This window comes from Rhincodon typus, chromosome 6, assembly GCF_021869965.1.
Source record: "Rhincodon typus isolate 14 chromosome 6, sRhiTyp1.1, whole genome shotgun sequence".
In the NCBI taxonomy this organism is placed as follows: domain Eukaryota; kingdom Metazoa; phylum Chordata; class Chondrichthyes; order Orectolobiformes; family Rhincodontidae; genus Rhincodon; species Rhincodon typus.
Window position 1 is genome coordinate 108016687 of NC_063337.1, and position 14190 is coordinate 108030876.

Here is a 14190-nt window from a genome sequence, read left to right on the forward strand (position 1 = left end):
CAGGAAGGTGGGTGGGAGGAGGAGTATTCTAGGTAGCTGTGGGAGTCGGTGGGCTTGAAATGAATATCGGTTTCTAGGTGGTTGCCCGATATGGAGACAGAGAGGTCCAGGAAGGGGAGAGAGGTGTTAGAGATGGTCCAGGTAAACTTAAGGTTGGGGTGGAAGGTGTTAGTGAAGTGGATGAACTGTTCGAGCTCCTCGTGGGAGCACGAGGCGGCGCCGATACAGTCATCAATGTAACAGAGGAAGAGGTGGGGTTTAGGGCCGGTGTAGGTACGGAAGAGGGATTGTTCCACGTAACCTACAAAGACAGCTAGGGCTTTGGAGCGCAACACAACGAAGATGATGCAGCAAGTACTGCAGTTAAAGCAGACTTCACCAATAACCCTTACACCCATCCTTGTCCCACCATCTAAAATTCCTTATAACATATTCTGATAGTAAGGAATGTTGGTGATTCCATACTGTGTTCTGATAGTTACATCACATATCCTTACTAATAAATTGGGCTGTACATGTTCTGGACATATCGCCTTCATGTTCTCTTTATGTTTCCCACCTGGTCCCTAATCAACTCGACACTGTGAGTTGCACTGATTCGCACAGATGTGGCTTCATATCCCACCATGCCTACAGTATTGGCTGCATTTCCCTTCAACCTTAGAGAAAGGTCTCATGGTTATATTTGTCTATTCTAAGTTATTAGTTTATATTTAAGTATTAACATTAACAAAAACAGACATTGCTGGTGAAGCTCAGCAGGCCTGGCAGCATCAATGGGAAGAAAGCAGATTTTAACATTTTGAGTCCAATGATTTTTCATCAGAACTGTAAGCAGTAATCTTAACCAATTGTCTCACATCAGTTGCGTCTGAAAACATGATCAGCACAGAATATTCAAAGATACTTTGATGTCATTTCATTATGAGCAAATTAGACTTTCTATGTGAAGGAAATTTTATTCCATAAGCAGTGACATTGAAATGCCAGAGTGGAAGAAGGGCAAACAACAAGTAGGATTGATTTCATTAGCTTTCACTAATAGAGGGATTGAGTTCAAGAGCCGTGAAGTTATGCTCCAGCTATACAAAACCCTGGTTTGGCCACATCTGGAGAATTGTGTCCTGTTCTGGTCACATCATTACAGGAAAGATGTGGAAATGCTGGAAAAGGTGCAGAGGAGATTTACCAGGATGTTGCCTGGAATGGAGGGAAGGTCGTACGAGGAAAGGTTGAGAGAGCTAGGGCTTTTCTCTTTAGAACGACGAAGGATGAGAGTTGACTTGATGGAGATGTACAAAATGATCAGAGGTATAGATAGAGTAGACAGCCAGAGACTTTTTCCTAGGGTGGATGTAACTATTACGAGGGGGCATAATTTTAAAGTGAGTGGAGGTAGATATAGGGGAGACGTCAGAGGTAGGTTCTTTACTCAGAGTGGCCGGGGTGTGGAATGCATTGCCGGAAAGGGTGGTGGAGTCAGCCTCAATAGGGGCATTTAAGCGGCTATTAGCTAGGCATATGGATGATAGTATAAAGTAGGGGTGGAGGTTAGGTAGACCTTAGGATTAGGGTAAAAGTTGGGCACAACATCGTGGGCCGAAGGGCCTGTACTGTGCTATAGAGTTTTATGTTCTATGTTCTAAGACACTGAGGGCACATCATCAGAGTGAAGAGACAACCCTTTAGATGTGACATGAGGAGGAATTTCTTCAGCCAGAGGGTGGCAAATCTGTGAATTAATTTATGCAGAGGACTGTGGAGGCCAAGTCATTGAGTGCCTATAGCTCAAAAATAGATAGGTTCTTGATTATTAAGAGGATCAAGGGTTATGGCAAGAAGACAGGAGAATGAGATTGAGAAACATATCTGTCATGATTGAATGGCAGAGCAGTCTCAAAGGGCTGAATGGAGACAGTAAGGACTGCAGATGTTGGAAGCTAGAGTCAATAAATACGGAACTGGAAAAGTACAGCAGGCCAGACAGCATCGGAGGAGCAGGAAAGTTAAAGTTTCAGACCAAAACCTTTCTTCAGGACTGGGGAGGGGGAAGAGAGCCCAGAAATAAATAGCGACTGGTGGGAGGGGTTTTTTAATTCATTCACAGACCAAGGGAGTCGCTGGCTAGACTAACAGTTATTGCCCATCCCTAATTGCCCAGAGGGCAGTTAAAAGTCAAACACATTGCTGTGGGCCTGGAGTCACATGTAGACCAGACCAGGTAAGGATGGCAGTTTCCTTCCCTAAAGGACATTGGTGAACCAGATGGGTTTTTCCAACAATGGGCAATGGATTTACAGTCGTCATTAGATTCTTAATTCCAGATATTTATTGAATTCAAATTCCACCATCTGTCATGGTGGGATTCGAACCCAAGTCCCCAGAACATTATCTGAGCCTCTGGATTAACAGTCCAGCGATAATACCACGAGGTCACCTCCTCCCCCATAGGTGAGGTGGAACTCAAAGGATGCAGGTAGGGGGTTATTGTGGTTGGTCAGAGGGAAGGATGGAGTGAATAGGTGTGTAGGAAGGTGGACAGTTTGGGGTGGGGACATCTCAATGGGCTGATTCTGCTCCTATGTCTTATGGTCTTATTTGCTGGGCAGACACAACAGAACTAGGGTGTAAGGGTGAGAGATGGAGAATTTGGAAGTCAGCTTTCACATTAAATGTGATAAATTACATAAGAGTCTCCTTCTGTATTGGGAAGCTGCTTGCTTGATCCAGAGAATCCATTTCAATATCTGATTCCATCAATTCATCATGACTTCTTATTTGAGCATCAGCACAGATATTGCCAGTTAGGAAGATATAACTAACTATGAGGTGAAATATACAACATAAGGTGCAGCCATCAGTGAGCAGAAAGAGCAGGGAGTAGATGATCATGAAGCAAGGACAGAAATAACTGCTCCTAACCTCAGCACTAAGGGGCTAATTTCAAAAGAAACTTTGATTTTTGGTAGAGTTAAAGTTATGTCATGGTATGTAGTATAGGATAGTATAGTAAGTAAGAGTCCAGTGAGCTTTCAAACTAGACATAGGAGACTGTTAAGGCACAATGAGTTAATTTTCTCAGAGACATTATTTCATTCTTAGTAAAAGTGGACTGTGAGGATAGTCACACATAGCAACGTTTTTTCATGGTGGCGGTAGCACAGTTGCATCAAATCAAGCTCTCCAACAGCAGCAGGAGTGAAGTATGCAAAATCATTGAAATGAATGTCATCTCAGACAAAATCACCATCAGTACCAGCCATCAGTCTCCCAATCCCCCAGCACTGAGATAATACACACTTAAATCAACGGTTAAGTTTGCATGTAAAAATGATTCAGGCATAAATACAGTGCTAATAAATAATGAAGCCTTATGAAGATGATTAATAAATATGAATGTGTTTATGGATCACTTATTCCAACTTGACTTTCTAATTTCTTATTATTTTATTTATAAAGATTTGTATATGTTGCTTCTCAGAAAGAATAAGTTCTGCTTAGCCATGATCTTTGCAAAGGTTCCTCAACAGAATTGGAGGGTCTGGAGTTCCTGATTTAGACCTGCAATATTTATGGGGTAGTGGGAAGATTACTTTTAACCACTGAGAAAACTCATGAAAATATGTTTCCTGCAGGGCTTACTGTTATGATCGCAGCTGATGTTATAATTGGACAAGTCAGATTCCAGACTGTAATCTGACTTGATAGATCACATTTTGTTTAGTGTTTATCTGTTGAGAAGTTCTTTTACTGAAATGCAAGCACACAATGATGCAGATTTGGTTTTGACAATAAAACAGGAGCTTATCACACAAAAGAAAAGATAAAATAAACTGCAGTTTATGTGTAATATAAATTTGAAAGATTTCAAAGCAAACTGAAAGGTACAAACTTATCTATCCCAATACAAATTGCATTGAAGTACTCAAAGACCCAGGAGAATTCCCTCCTCTATCACTTTTATAGGTATGACTTACTGCATCTTTCAATTCTCAATCTTAGCGTTCTAATCAGTTGTTTTTAGTCTGGAACTTACAACTAAAGCCTCTACGCTGAGATTATGTATTTCCTTTTTTTTTATCTAGGAGAAAGTGTGTCACAAATTCAACTTTATCCAGAATTTCTGCACACTGAAAATAAAAACTTCCAAACTATGGGATTTTCACAGAAGGAAAAAAAATCCTGAATCTTCTAATTGAAAGCAAGCTAATGCTCCTCAATGCTTACTCTATCCACTCATAAAACTCTCACAATGCAAACAAATTCTCATTATGAGAGACAGACTAACTGGAGCGATAATGGCTTTGAAAAAAATGCATGGCTTCAGAAATATAGACAAATTAATCATTGAACTCCCTCAGATACACAGACAAAAACCCTACCTGTTACTAGTTCAAAATCTAAACTCTAACATATACCACACAACAGAAGTTAGTGGCAGCCCAGGTTATAAATTTTGGAATCTATTTCTTTGTTACAACTAGCTAGATTGGGAGACTGGCTGACTGTCAGGTGCATAGGCCTATGGTATTAGGCTCCTGATGAGGAACATAGAGGCAGGGGTAGAAGATTTGGGATTGAAGAGAATACTCATGATAGGTAAGGGAGGTAGAGCATGTGGGAAGGAAAGAAAGAAGATTGCATTGCAGAGTGTGGGCTTGCAGATTGTTATGGACCCCCTCAAAATATATTAAGAAGATCGCCTAGACCCTAACCTTTTTGTATTTTAAAGATGTGTCAGGTGGTACATTCCAGATGCAATTCAATTGGTCAAAATACTTGACTTTAAGCAAAACACACGTTATTTTTACACTATGGTTAAAATACAGGCAAAATAAAAATAAAAGAATTAGCTTAACTGTAACTCTGTCGAAATGCTTAACAAAATAATATATATTAATTACTACTAATTACTGGTTCCAACATAACAAAATCCCATAAACACACCCTTGGCAAAGGAAAATACATTAAAACAGATTGTCTCAAATGCAATTCCAGTAGCAGAAAGAGAACCCCAGCTTTCAACGGTAACAGAAAGAGGAATAAAAGCTTCCATATTGAGTTTCAAGACCCCAGCAACTGTAGAAAGCTAAAGCTAAAAATCCTGGTTCTGTAGGATCTTGACCCCACCCATTCAGGCTGCTTTTATTGTTCCAACTTTAAAAAAAAAACAAGCCTCACAAGCTGATATCTTTATTGGCACTGAGCAGACAGCTTTGCACATCTGTCTCAACATTTCTTCATACAAAGAAACTAGGACAATCTACACCACTTAAAGACATAGTGTCATCTCAAGGGTATTAGCAGGAATAGAGGGGAGCAGATAATGGGGGAGTCCACAGAGATGGAGAGCACAGAGGGAAAGATTGTATGCTCAAATCTGATAAAGAAAACAAATTATCAAAGGATGGTGAGATAGTAAGAACTGCAGATGCTGGAGTCAGAGATAACGAAGCATGGAACTGGAGGAACACAGCAGGCCAGGTAGCATCAAAGGAACAGGAAAGCCGACATTTCTGGTCGGGACCCTTCTTCAGAAAGTTCAGAAATTTTTTGGGTGGTGTCATTTTTTGCCAAGACCACCACTAGCTTGGCTGAAGCCAGCAGCAAGGAGAAAATGAAACAGCCAACATGACAACCAACAAGGGAGCTGCAATGGCCAGGAGGATCTGTCACCATTGTGTGATGCTATAACCACCATTTCTTCATGCATTGGCCATCAGCTGCAATCTCTGCCAGTCATCTTGCTGTTGGAAACACCTACTCCATTTTTGGGTTGGCAAGCTGTAACTGCGGAAGTACAAAAGACATCAGTTCTGCAGCATAAACTATTTCCAATTGACATCAATGATCAGGACGAAGGTAGCTAAATGTATGAATGCTACCAAAATAGCTAGGAAAGTAAGTTGTCAAGAGACAACAGAGTCTGCAAAGAGATATAAATAAGTTTGAAAAATAATGGGCAAAATATCTGCTGAAGGGTGATAACATTGAAAAGTATACATTTGTCCACTTTGGTGACTTCTTTAAACAAGCACAATTGCTGATCTCAGTGGAACAGAGCAACCACAGTGCCCTGGTTCATGAATCATAGAAAGTTTGTACGTAGGTACAAGTGTAGGATCAAGGACTTTAGGGCCATTAGCTAATCAGTCCAGAGGGTAACGCATATTAACATTTATGAACTACTATATTATATCATTGTGAATGTTTGGCTGGATTTCAACAACTACAATTATCTAAGCAGAGAGTTTTGTGTTCACCATTTGATTGAGAATTTAAAGTGTCTATTAAAGGATTATCTGTCTTTGATGTGGGGTCTGAATACAAAAGAGCTTGTATTTGTAAACGATTGACCATGTGAGAAGATTTATAAGTTTTGGATGGACTTCATGGATGGGAGATTTTTCTTTCATTATCAAGCATGCATTACTGAAGTTACTCACTGTAATTGGCTCCACTTGATGTCATTTCATCTTAAGGCAGATTTATTTTGAAGGCCTGTTTTCTTGAATTAGATCGGCATTTCCAGTGTAACACTGTTGGCTTCAACCCCACCCCATTCCCATAACTCACCACCTGGAGTTACCTACCTGTAGCTCTTGCCTCCTTCCAACAGAAATATTACTATTGTAATAACCCCATTGTTAAGGGTTTGGAAGAAAAGGCATTTGTTAAATATGTGTACAAGAAAATTTTCTCATTTAATATGTGGATGTACCTCCTAGAGAAGGAGCAAAACCTGACCTTCTCTTGGGAAATAAGGCAGGGCAAGAGACTGAGGTGTCAGTGGAGGAGCACTTTGGGGCCTGTGACCATAATTCTATTAGTTTGAAAAGGATGGAAAAGGATAGAATGATCTAAAAGTTAAAGTTCTAAATTGAAATAAGGCCAATTGTGAAGGTATTAGACAGGAAATTTCAAAAGTTGATTGTGAAAGGGCGATTCACAGGTAAAGGGATGGTTGGGAAGTGGAAGACCTTCTAAGACGGGATAACCAGAGTCCAGAGATAGTATGTCCCTGTCTGTGTGAAGGGGAAGGCTGGTAAATGTAGGGAATGCTGGATGACTAGAAAAATTGAGGCTCTGGTCAAGAAAAAGCAACAGGCATATGGCAGGTATAGACAGCTGGGATCGAGTGAATCCCTCAAGGAGTATAAGGACAGTACAAGTATACTTAAGACAGAAGACAGGAGGGAATAAAGGGGTCATGAGATAGCTTTGGGAAATAGGTTAAGGAGAATCCAAAGGGATTCTCCTGTACATTATGGGCAAAAGGGTAATAAAGGAGAGAATAGAATCAATGTGCCCTATACCATTAATGTCATGTCATGTTACACTGAATGGCGGGGTTTCTGTAGTACAATAGGTGTGTCCATGTCTCTGAGCCAGGAGGTCCAGTCTCAAGTCCTATCTGTCCTGGGTGTATGTCATATATGTCTGAACAGGTTGATTTAAATGAATTGTCAGCACGTGGGTACAACTTTAAAGAAGATTTACATTAAATGGGGAGGGCTCTTGTGGTGCAGTGTTAACGTCCCTAGTCTGGTCAGAAGGTCTTGGTGCAGGTCTCACCTTCCCCAGACATGTATCATAACATATCTGAATAGGGGCATGACAGACTTGTATTTATATCATCTTTTCCACCATCAATGGACACCATAGAGCACTTTCCAGGCAACAAAGATTTTTTTAAGGGCTCTTATGGCACTGTGGTAGTGTCCTACCTCTGCTTCAAAAGATCTGGGTTCAAGTTACACCTGCTTCAGATGTCTGAACAGGTTGATTTAAAAAATCTAAAATCTAAACCCCCCGATTATGGGTTAACCCAAATTTCAGCTTAAGAATCCTTCTTAGCCACTTCTGAAATTCTTCTGCACGGAAAGTATCTGGAGACAATTAATATGGTGCCAGCAAGGTTTACATCTTTCCTGGTTTTTATTTCCATTGATGTTAATATGAATGTTTAATATCCAATCTTGTTCTGCCTAGAGTTTGCTATATCTCATTTCATGCCTGTTATCTTCAATTGTCATGTTTCAATGTATGTTGCAGCAGTTTTGCAAAAAATAACATGATCTCCCTTCTAATTTTCAGGGCAGCATAAGTATCTATGCGCTGGAAGGAACGATTGCATCATTGACAAAATTCGAAGGAAGAACTGTCCAGCCTGCCGCCTCAGAAAGTGCTATCAAACTGGAATGGTGTTAGGAGGTAAGAGAAAAAAGTTCTTCGATTTAAGTCAAAACAGGTAAACAGACCGAATGTATTCTGTATCCCAGCAAGATTGTATTGACAACTTTTGATGTGTACATGTAGAATTATAAGTGAGTGTATATTATTTAATGGAACTAAAAATTATATTCCTTGCCCAGTGAACCTGTAATTCACACAAGTGGAAACTGGATTTGATAGTAAGTGTGAAATTTCACCAAACATTTTAATCTTTTCTGCTGATGTTCTCCAGTCTGCCATGCCATTTATACAACACATCAAGTAAGATTATGCCATTTGAAAATGTTGATTATATTTAAAAACATGAAGTGTGGCACAACTTTTTTTTATGGTGGGGTTATCAAATCACATTCCAACATCTCACTTCCCCTTTTTTCTGTCAGTGGTGTGTCATTACTGAAGTGTGTTACTGAGGAGTGTGCAGCACTAGAAGAAAATTAAGTTATACCACCCATCAAGTTTTCAGTGTTTGATTTTACAATTCCATTTTAATGGACAAAAGTCCATTTAATAAAATGTGGATAGAGCAGACTTTCTAAATGGCTCTTTGCCATTTAATCACACTAAAATTCTGACAGAAATTCTAATACAACAACCGTGGAATTCTGAAGTCGATTTTTTTAAGTAATTTTCTTATAATCTTTGGGAATTGTGGTCTAGGTATCAATTAATTTGCGAACTCTCCTCAGCTGTATTCAGATATGAAAAAGGATCTGGGTGAAATTTGCAATTTTCATATTCACTTAACAATACTCAGAATCATTTCAGATCAGTTCAGAGAGATTGCAATTTCTACAGCATTTTCCTCAAGGTGGCCCATAACCTGTTAATAATGAATTGAACTCATGATCTGCAAGTTGCAAGCATTAAAAGCAAATCAAACTAACTTGAACCACTTGCGTTTACATTTTTTAAATTAATGAATTGTATGCATACAATGGGACAATTTGTCTATTATACTTTTTGTACATATATGCACTTCTTCTTTGGAAATTATGGCAATTGTTTATGCTCCTCCCTTTTGCATGAACTGATGATACCAGTGACTGGAAGAAAGTGTTGGCAGTAAATAGGTAGGTACTTTAAAAACAACTAAGAGCAATGCACTTCCTGTGTTGTTTAGTAACTGTCTATTTGTTGAAATGGGGATCTTTGTCTGAGTTAACTGGCTATCTGGTGAAGCATGAAACCAGTTTGTCAGGTTGGCTCTTTGCAATTTTTGTCTGACCCCGTATACTGTATTTATATTTCATCTGCTGGAGTAACACTGACAGCATTATCAGAGTGATGCTGGAGGGCAGCAGTCCTTACATCGACCATTGGCATCTTTGCAATCTAGGGCAATGCACACCTGCAGTCACTTTCTACCAATTGAGTAAAGCAGCTGGAACAATTAATATGTTCCAGTTGTAGAAATAAAAAAGATAGCTTGTTATGAAACAATGAAAAGTTAATGATCAGGTCCTGATGACCCAATGAGTAAAGGCACCACCTAAAGTAGCACTGTACAGTGCATGCTGCAAGTTCAATTCCTACCCTGTGCTGAAATTTTACAATATGAGGTGTAACAGAGGCTGGTAAGCATTAAACATTAGAGTACTGGAGGCTTCCAATGTTTCTCATTCATACCCTTTGTGGGATTTACACCTATTCTCCCAGTTTCAGAAAAACACAATGCCTTTAGTACAACTAACCTGGCTTTTCAGTTTCTCAAAACTAAGCTCTTTGATGTTGTGCAGTTTGGATTTAAGACTGCCAGCACACACTGTACTCTCAAACCTGTACAGCTGAGAGAGCAGAGGGAGCCTTTAGCCCCTTTCTCAGGGTTAAAGGACTAAACTCAAACTTAGATTGCAGCGGATGAACACAGTGTGCCTCAAACATCGTGTACCACATGTTAATGTTTAACTGTGCATTATGTTTGAAGCTGTTCATTTTTGATTAACAGAACATGGCCATCTTTATGAAAAGAAGGACCATGAATTAAGCTACTTAGGCAGGAAGAGTACTCTTTCAGGCAGAGAAGCTTTAAGTAGGATCTTGTTCAGGCATTAGGGGTCCTCTCTTGATAGTCTTCCAAAGGAAGACCCACCGAGCACCAGCCAATCTGGCAATGCCAGGCCTCTCCTGTCAGAGGATCATGGAGGACCCAGAACAAGAGTAAGTGATGTGGGGTTCAGGGAGGATGTGGATCCTTAAGTTGAGTATCATGGGGAGAGGAGGGAGGTGAATCCCAGCGATTGCACCACCCCACACCTCCCTGACAGCCAGTGGGTTTGTTTAATCAGGCACCAATTGCTTTTTGATAGAGACCCCCACACACCTCATTCCCACCTAGAGGTGACAAGCAGCCACACTCTCTCTTTCACCTGTCACTCCTAAAGATTGGTAACGGGCCCACTGTTATAGACTAGACCGAAACCCCTCAAAACCTATCAGAAGATAGGCTAGCCCCTAACATTTATCTTATTTTAAGGCAAATGCAAGGTGCTATGTTCCAGGTGTAATTCAATTGGTCACACTACTAAGCTTTAAGCAAAACATATTTTTACACCACAGTTAAAATGCAAACAAAAAAGGCATAATTTTAACTCTACAAAGATACTTAATAAAAAGGATATATTTAACTACTGCTCATCAACTGTTCCAATATAGCAGCATCCCATAAACACCCCCTTGCCGAAGGCAAATTCAGCAAAACAGATTTCCCTTGCTTGTTATCTCCTCCAGTCCAGGAGAAAGGGAAAACTGACAGAGTGCATCTACCAGCAAAGACAGAGGGAGAGAGAGGGCGAGAGAGAGAACAAGAAAGAGAGAGAGAGCTGTATCTAGCAGCTTCAACTCCAACTCCAAAGAAACAACTAACTTCAACGAGTGAAAGCAAAAACTAAAACTCTGGGTCTATGTGAGCATGACTCCACCCAGTTGTGCTTCTTTTGTCTAATTTTAAAAACCCACAGCTATTTAGTCTGCTTTCCATGGAGCAGACACCTCAGTACCAGGTTTACAACATTTTAAAAGCACACATTGTCACACCACAAGCTGTTGGACAAATCCCAGTAGCATTGGGTTGAGGCCATTTCATTGTCTTTAATTGGCTATGTAAGGGCCTCAGTTAGTGGCAGCATAGGAGGGTCAATTGTGGAAGTTAATCCTAGTATTTAACTCTGCTGGAGCTGAGAAGATTGGGGTTTGGCTACACAACAACCCCATCAGTTTCCTTCCTGCTTCCAAGCTCGCCACCTCACACAGGAGAACTTTCCACCTATGTAGACATATTAAATTCTACTTCTTAAATGCAATAGGCCAGATTTGAACTTTAGGACCAGTATGATTGTTCATATAATTTGCAACATATTTGTAAATGCAAATATTGAAAATGTTTGCACGGTAATGTATCTTACACATAAGTTCCAAAACAGAATGGCCTTCAACAACACAAACATGTTTGGAGTAATACACCTTTAGTATATTTTAATTTTTGTACATTAAAGTCACAAAGACTTTTGATTTTACTCAACTATTTTCTTTTGGAATCTAAACCAGTGTTGACTGGACCAGTTTAGAATGGAAATTGAAACTGGTCCAGTTGAACTTGTTTCAGTAGCGCAAAGCCTGTCAGGGGACTTTTAACACCCAAGAGCAAAGTTTAGGAGATTAGGGGCAAGGTCCCCATGAATTCCTGAAAATCAGGGGAAGTGATCCCATTGACTGAGGCTCCATGATAACAGTACATAGTTCCAAAATTAATTAATCGGTCTGAGTGGTGAAAATTGTGATTACAGTTTTGCCAATCACAAAAGCTGAAGAGAATATAACATTTTTGAAGGGCATTTCATTCAAATACCTTCTCTTAAAGGTCATGCATTGCATCATCACCATAAACTGGAAACACTATAAGCTGGAAAAAGAAAGAACATTAGTATTAGGTTGAATATCTTACTTGCAAGTAAACTTCAAACCTTAAATCAGCTGGCCTGCAACTCCTAATGATATACAAGGGATAAAAAGAAGTTTTATTAAGAGTGTTGTGTACATTCCTTGTAACTAGAAAATCAAAGTGAGAATTGACACAGATCAACAAATAGCTGAAATTACAAAGATTTAATTTTCATCGCAGACATCCGAGCATGCCAGTCAGTCAATTCTCAAATTAATGCAAAACATAACTTTCACTGACTTTATATAACATAGCAACTGTCAGAAATATGTCACTGTGGTATTAGAGTAGGTTTAATTTTTTTAGCTTTCACTTCTAAGCTCTGGTTTTGAGAGGTTCTATGCTACCAGAAGTGCCTCGCTGAGTCAGAACTGAGCGAAAATCAATAGACTGCAATAGAGACAACAAGATGCAGGGCTGGATGAACACAGCAGGCCAAGCAGCATCATAGGAGCCGAGAATAGACATTGTCAGTCAGGTGTAACTTTGCTGCTATCCAGTGCTGGCCTTATTGTAATCTCTGAACTTCTGTCTGAAATTCCCAGTCAAATTTTCATTTTTGTGATCCATTCCTGCCTTATATCTCACTTCACCCACAAAATTTGGAATAGCCGAGCCTATAGAAATATTTTTAATCCACAAGCACCAATGCTAATAGCATTTTTCTCCTTGTATTTGCTTCAATTAGTGTGAACATTTTATTTCTGTATGAACAATTATTTTTCCTCCAAAGCTTATCAGTAAATTGTTAGCCTTTGTTCAGAGGTTTGATTGGTGCTGCATATTAAATAAGGAAAATTAGTTCATGTTAAATGCATCTTGACAATCACTTGTTCAAGATGCCAAAGGAGACCCAACTATAACATCTTTATCTGACTGGATAGCCTGCCACAAATCTATACTATCTACTCTGTAATTCTTTGGCATCAAACGCATCTCCTTCAAGTTGTGAAAGTTACAACTGATTAAAACCTTTACACTAGAGATAACAAGGTGCAGAGCTGGATGAACACAGCAAGCCAAGCAGCATCTTAGGAGCAGGAAGGCTGACGTTTCGGGCCTAGACCCTTCATCAGAAATGGGGGAGGGGAAGGGGGTTCTGAAATAAATAGGGAGAGGGGGGAGGCAGATAGAAGATGGATAGAGGAGAAGATAGGTGGAGAGGAAACAGACAGGTCAAAGAGGCGGGGATGGAGCCAGTATAGGTGAGTGTAGGTGGGGAGGTAGGGAGGGGATAGGTCAGTCCAGGGAGGACGGACAGGTCAAGGGGGCGGGATGAGGTTAGTAAGTAGGAATTGGGGGTGCGGCTTGAGGTAGGAGGAGGGGATAGGTGGGAGGAAGAACAGGTTAGGGAGGCGGGGACGAGCTGGGCTGGTTTTGGGATGCGGTAGGGGGAGGGGAGATTTTGAAGCTTGTGAAATCCACATTGATACCATTGGGCTGCAGGGTTCCCAAGCGGAATATAAGTTGCTGTTCCTGCAACCTTCGGGTGGCATCACTGTGGCACTGCAGGAGGCCCAGGATGGACATGTTGTCCAAGGAGTGGAAGGGGGAGTTGAAATGGTTCGCGACTGGAAGGTGCAGTTGTTTAGTGCGAACCGAGCGTAGGTGTTCTGCAAAGCGGTCCCCGAGCCTCGGCTTGGTTTCCCCGATGTAGAGGAGGCCACACCGGGAACAGCGGATGCAATATACTACATTAGCAGATGAGCAGGTGAACATCTGCTTGATGTGGAAAGTCTTCTTGCGGCCTGGGATGGGGGTGAGGGGGGAGGTGTAGGGGCAGGTGTAGCACTTCCTGCGGTTGCAGGGAAAAGTGCCGGGTGTGGTGGGGCTGGAGGGGAGTGTGGAGGGGACAAGGGAGTCACGGAGAGAGTGGTCCTTCCGGAAAGCAGATAAGGGTGGGGAGGGAAAAATGTCTTTGGTTGTGGGGTCGGATTGCAGATGGCGGAAGTGTCGGAGGATGATGCGTTGGATCCGGAGGTTGGTGGGGTGGTACGTGAGAACGAGGGGGATTC

General features: G+C 40.8%; 1 protein-coding gene across 4 annotated transcripts in view; it reads left to right on the forward strand.

Moving 5' to 3' along the window:
* Positions 1-14190, forward strand: part of LOC109911177 (progesterone receptor-like) — a 292961-nt gene that overhangs the window by 129320 nt on the left and 149451 nt on the right. For all 4 annotated transcript variants that reach the window (XM_048598029.1, XM_048598031.1, XM_048598030.1 and 1 more), the window contains exon 4: positions 8098-8214. In XM_048598029.1, coding sequence (XP_048453986.1) covers positions 8098-8214 — 117 coding nt within the window. The remainder of the gene's footprint in view (positions 1-8097; positions 8215-14190) is intronic.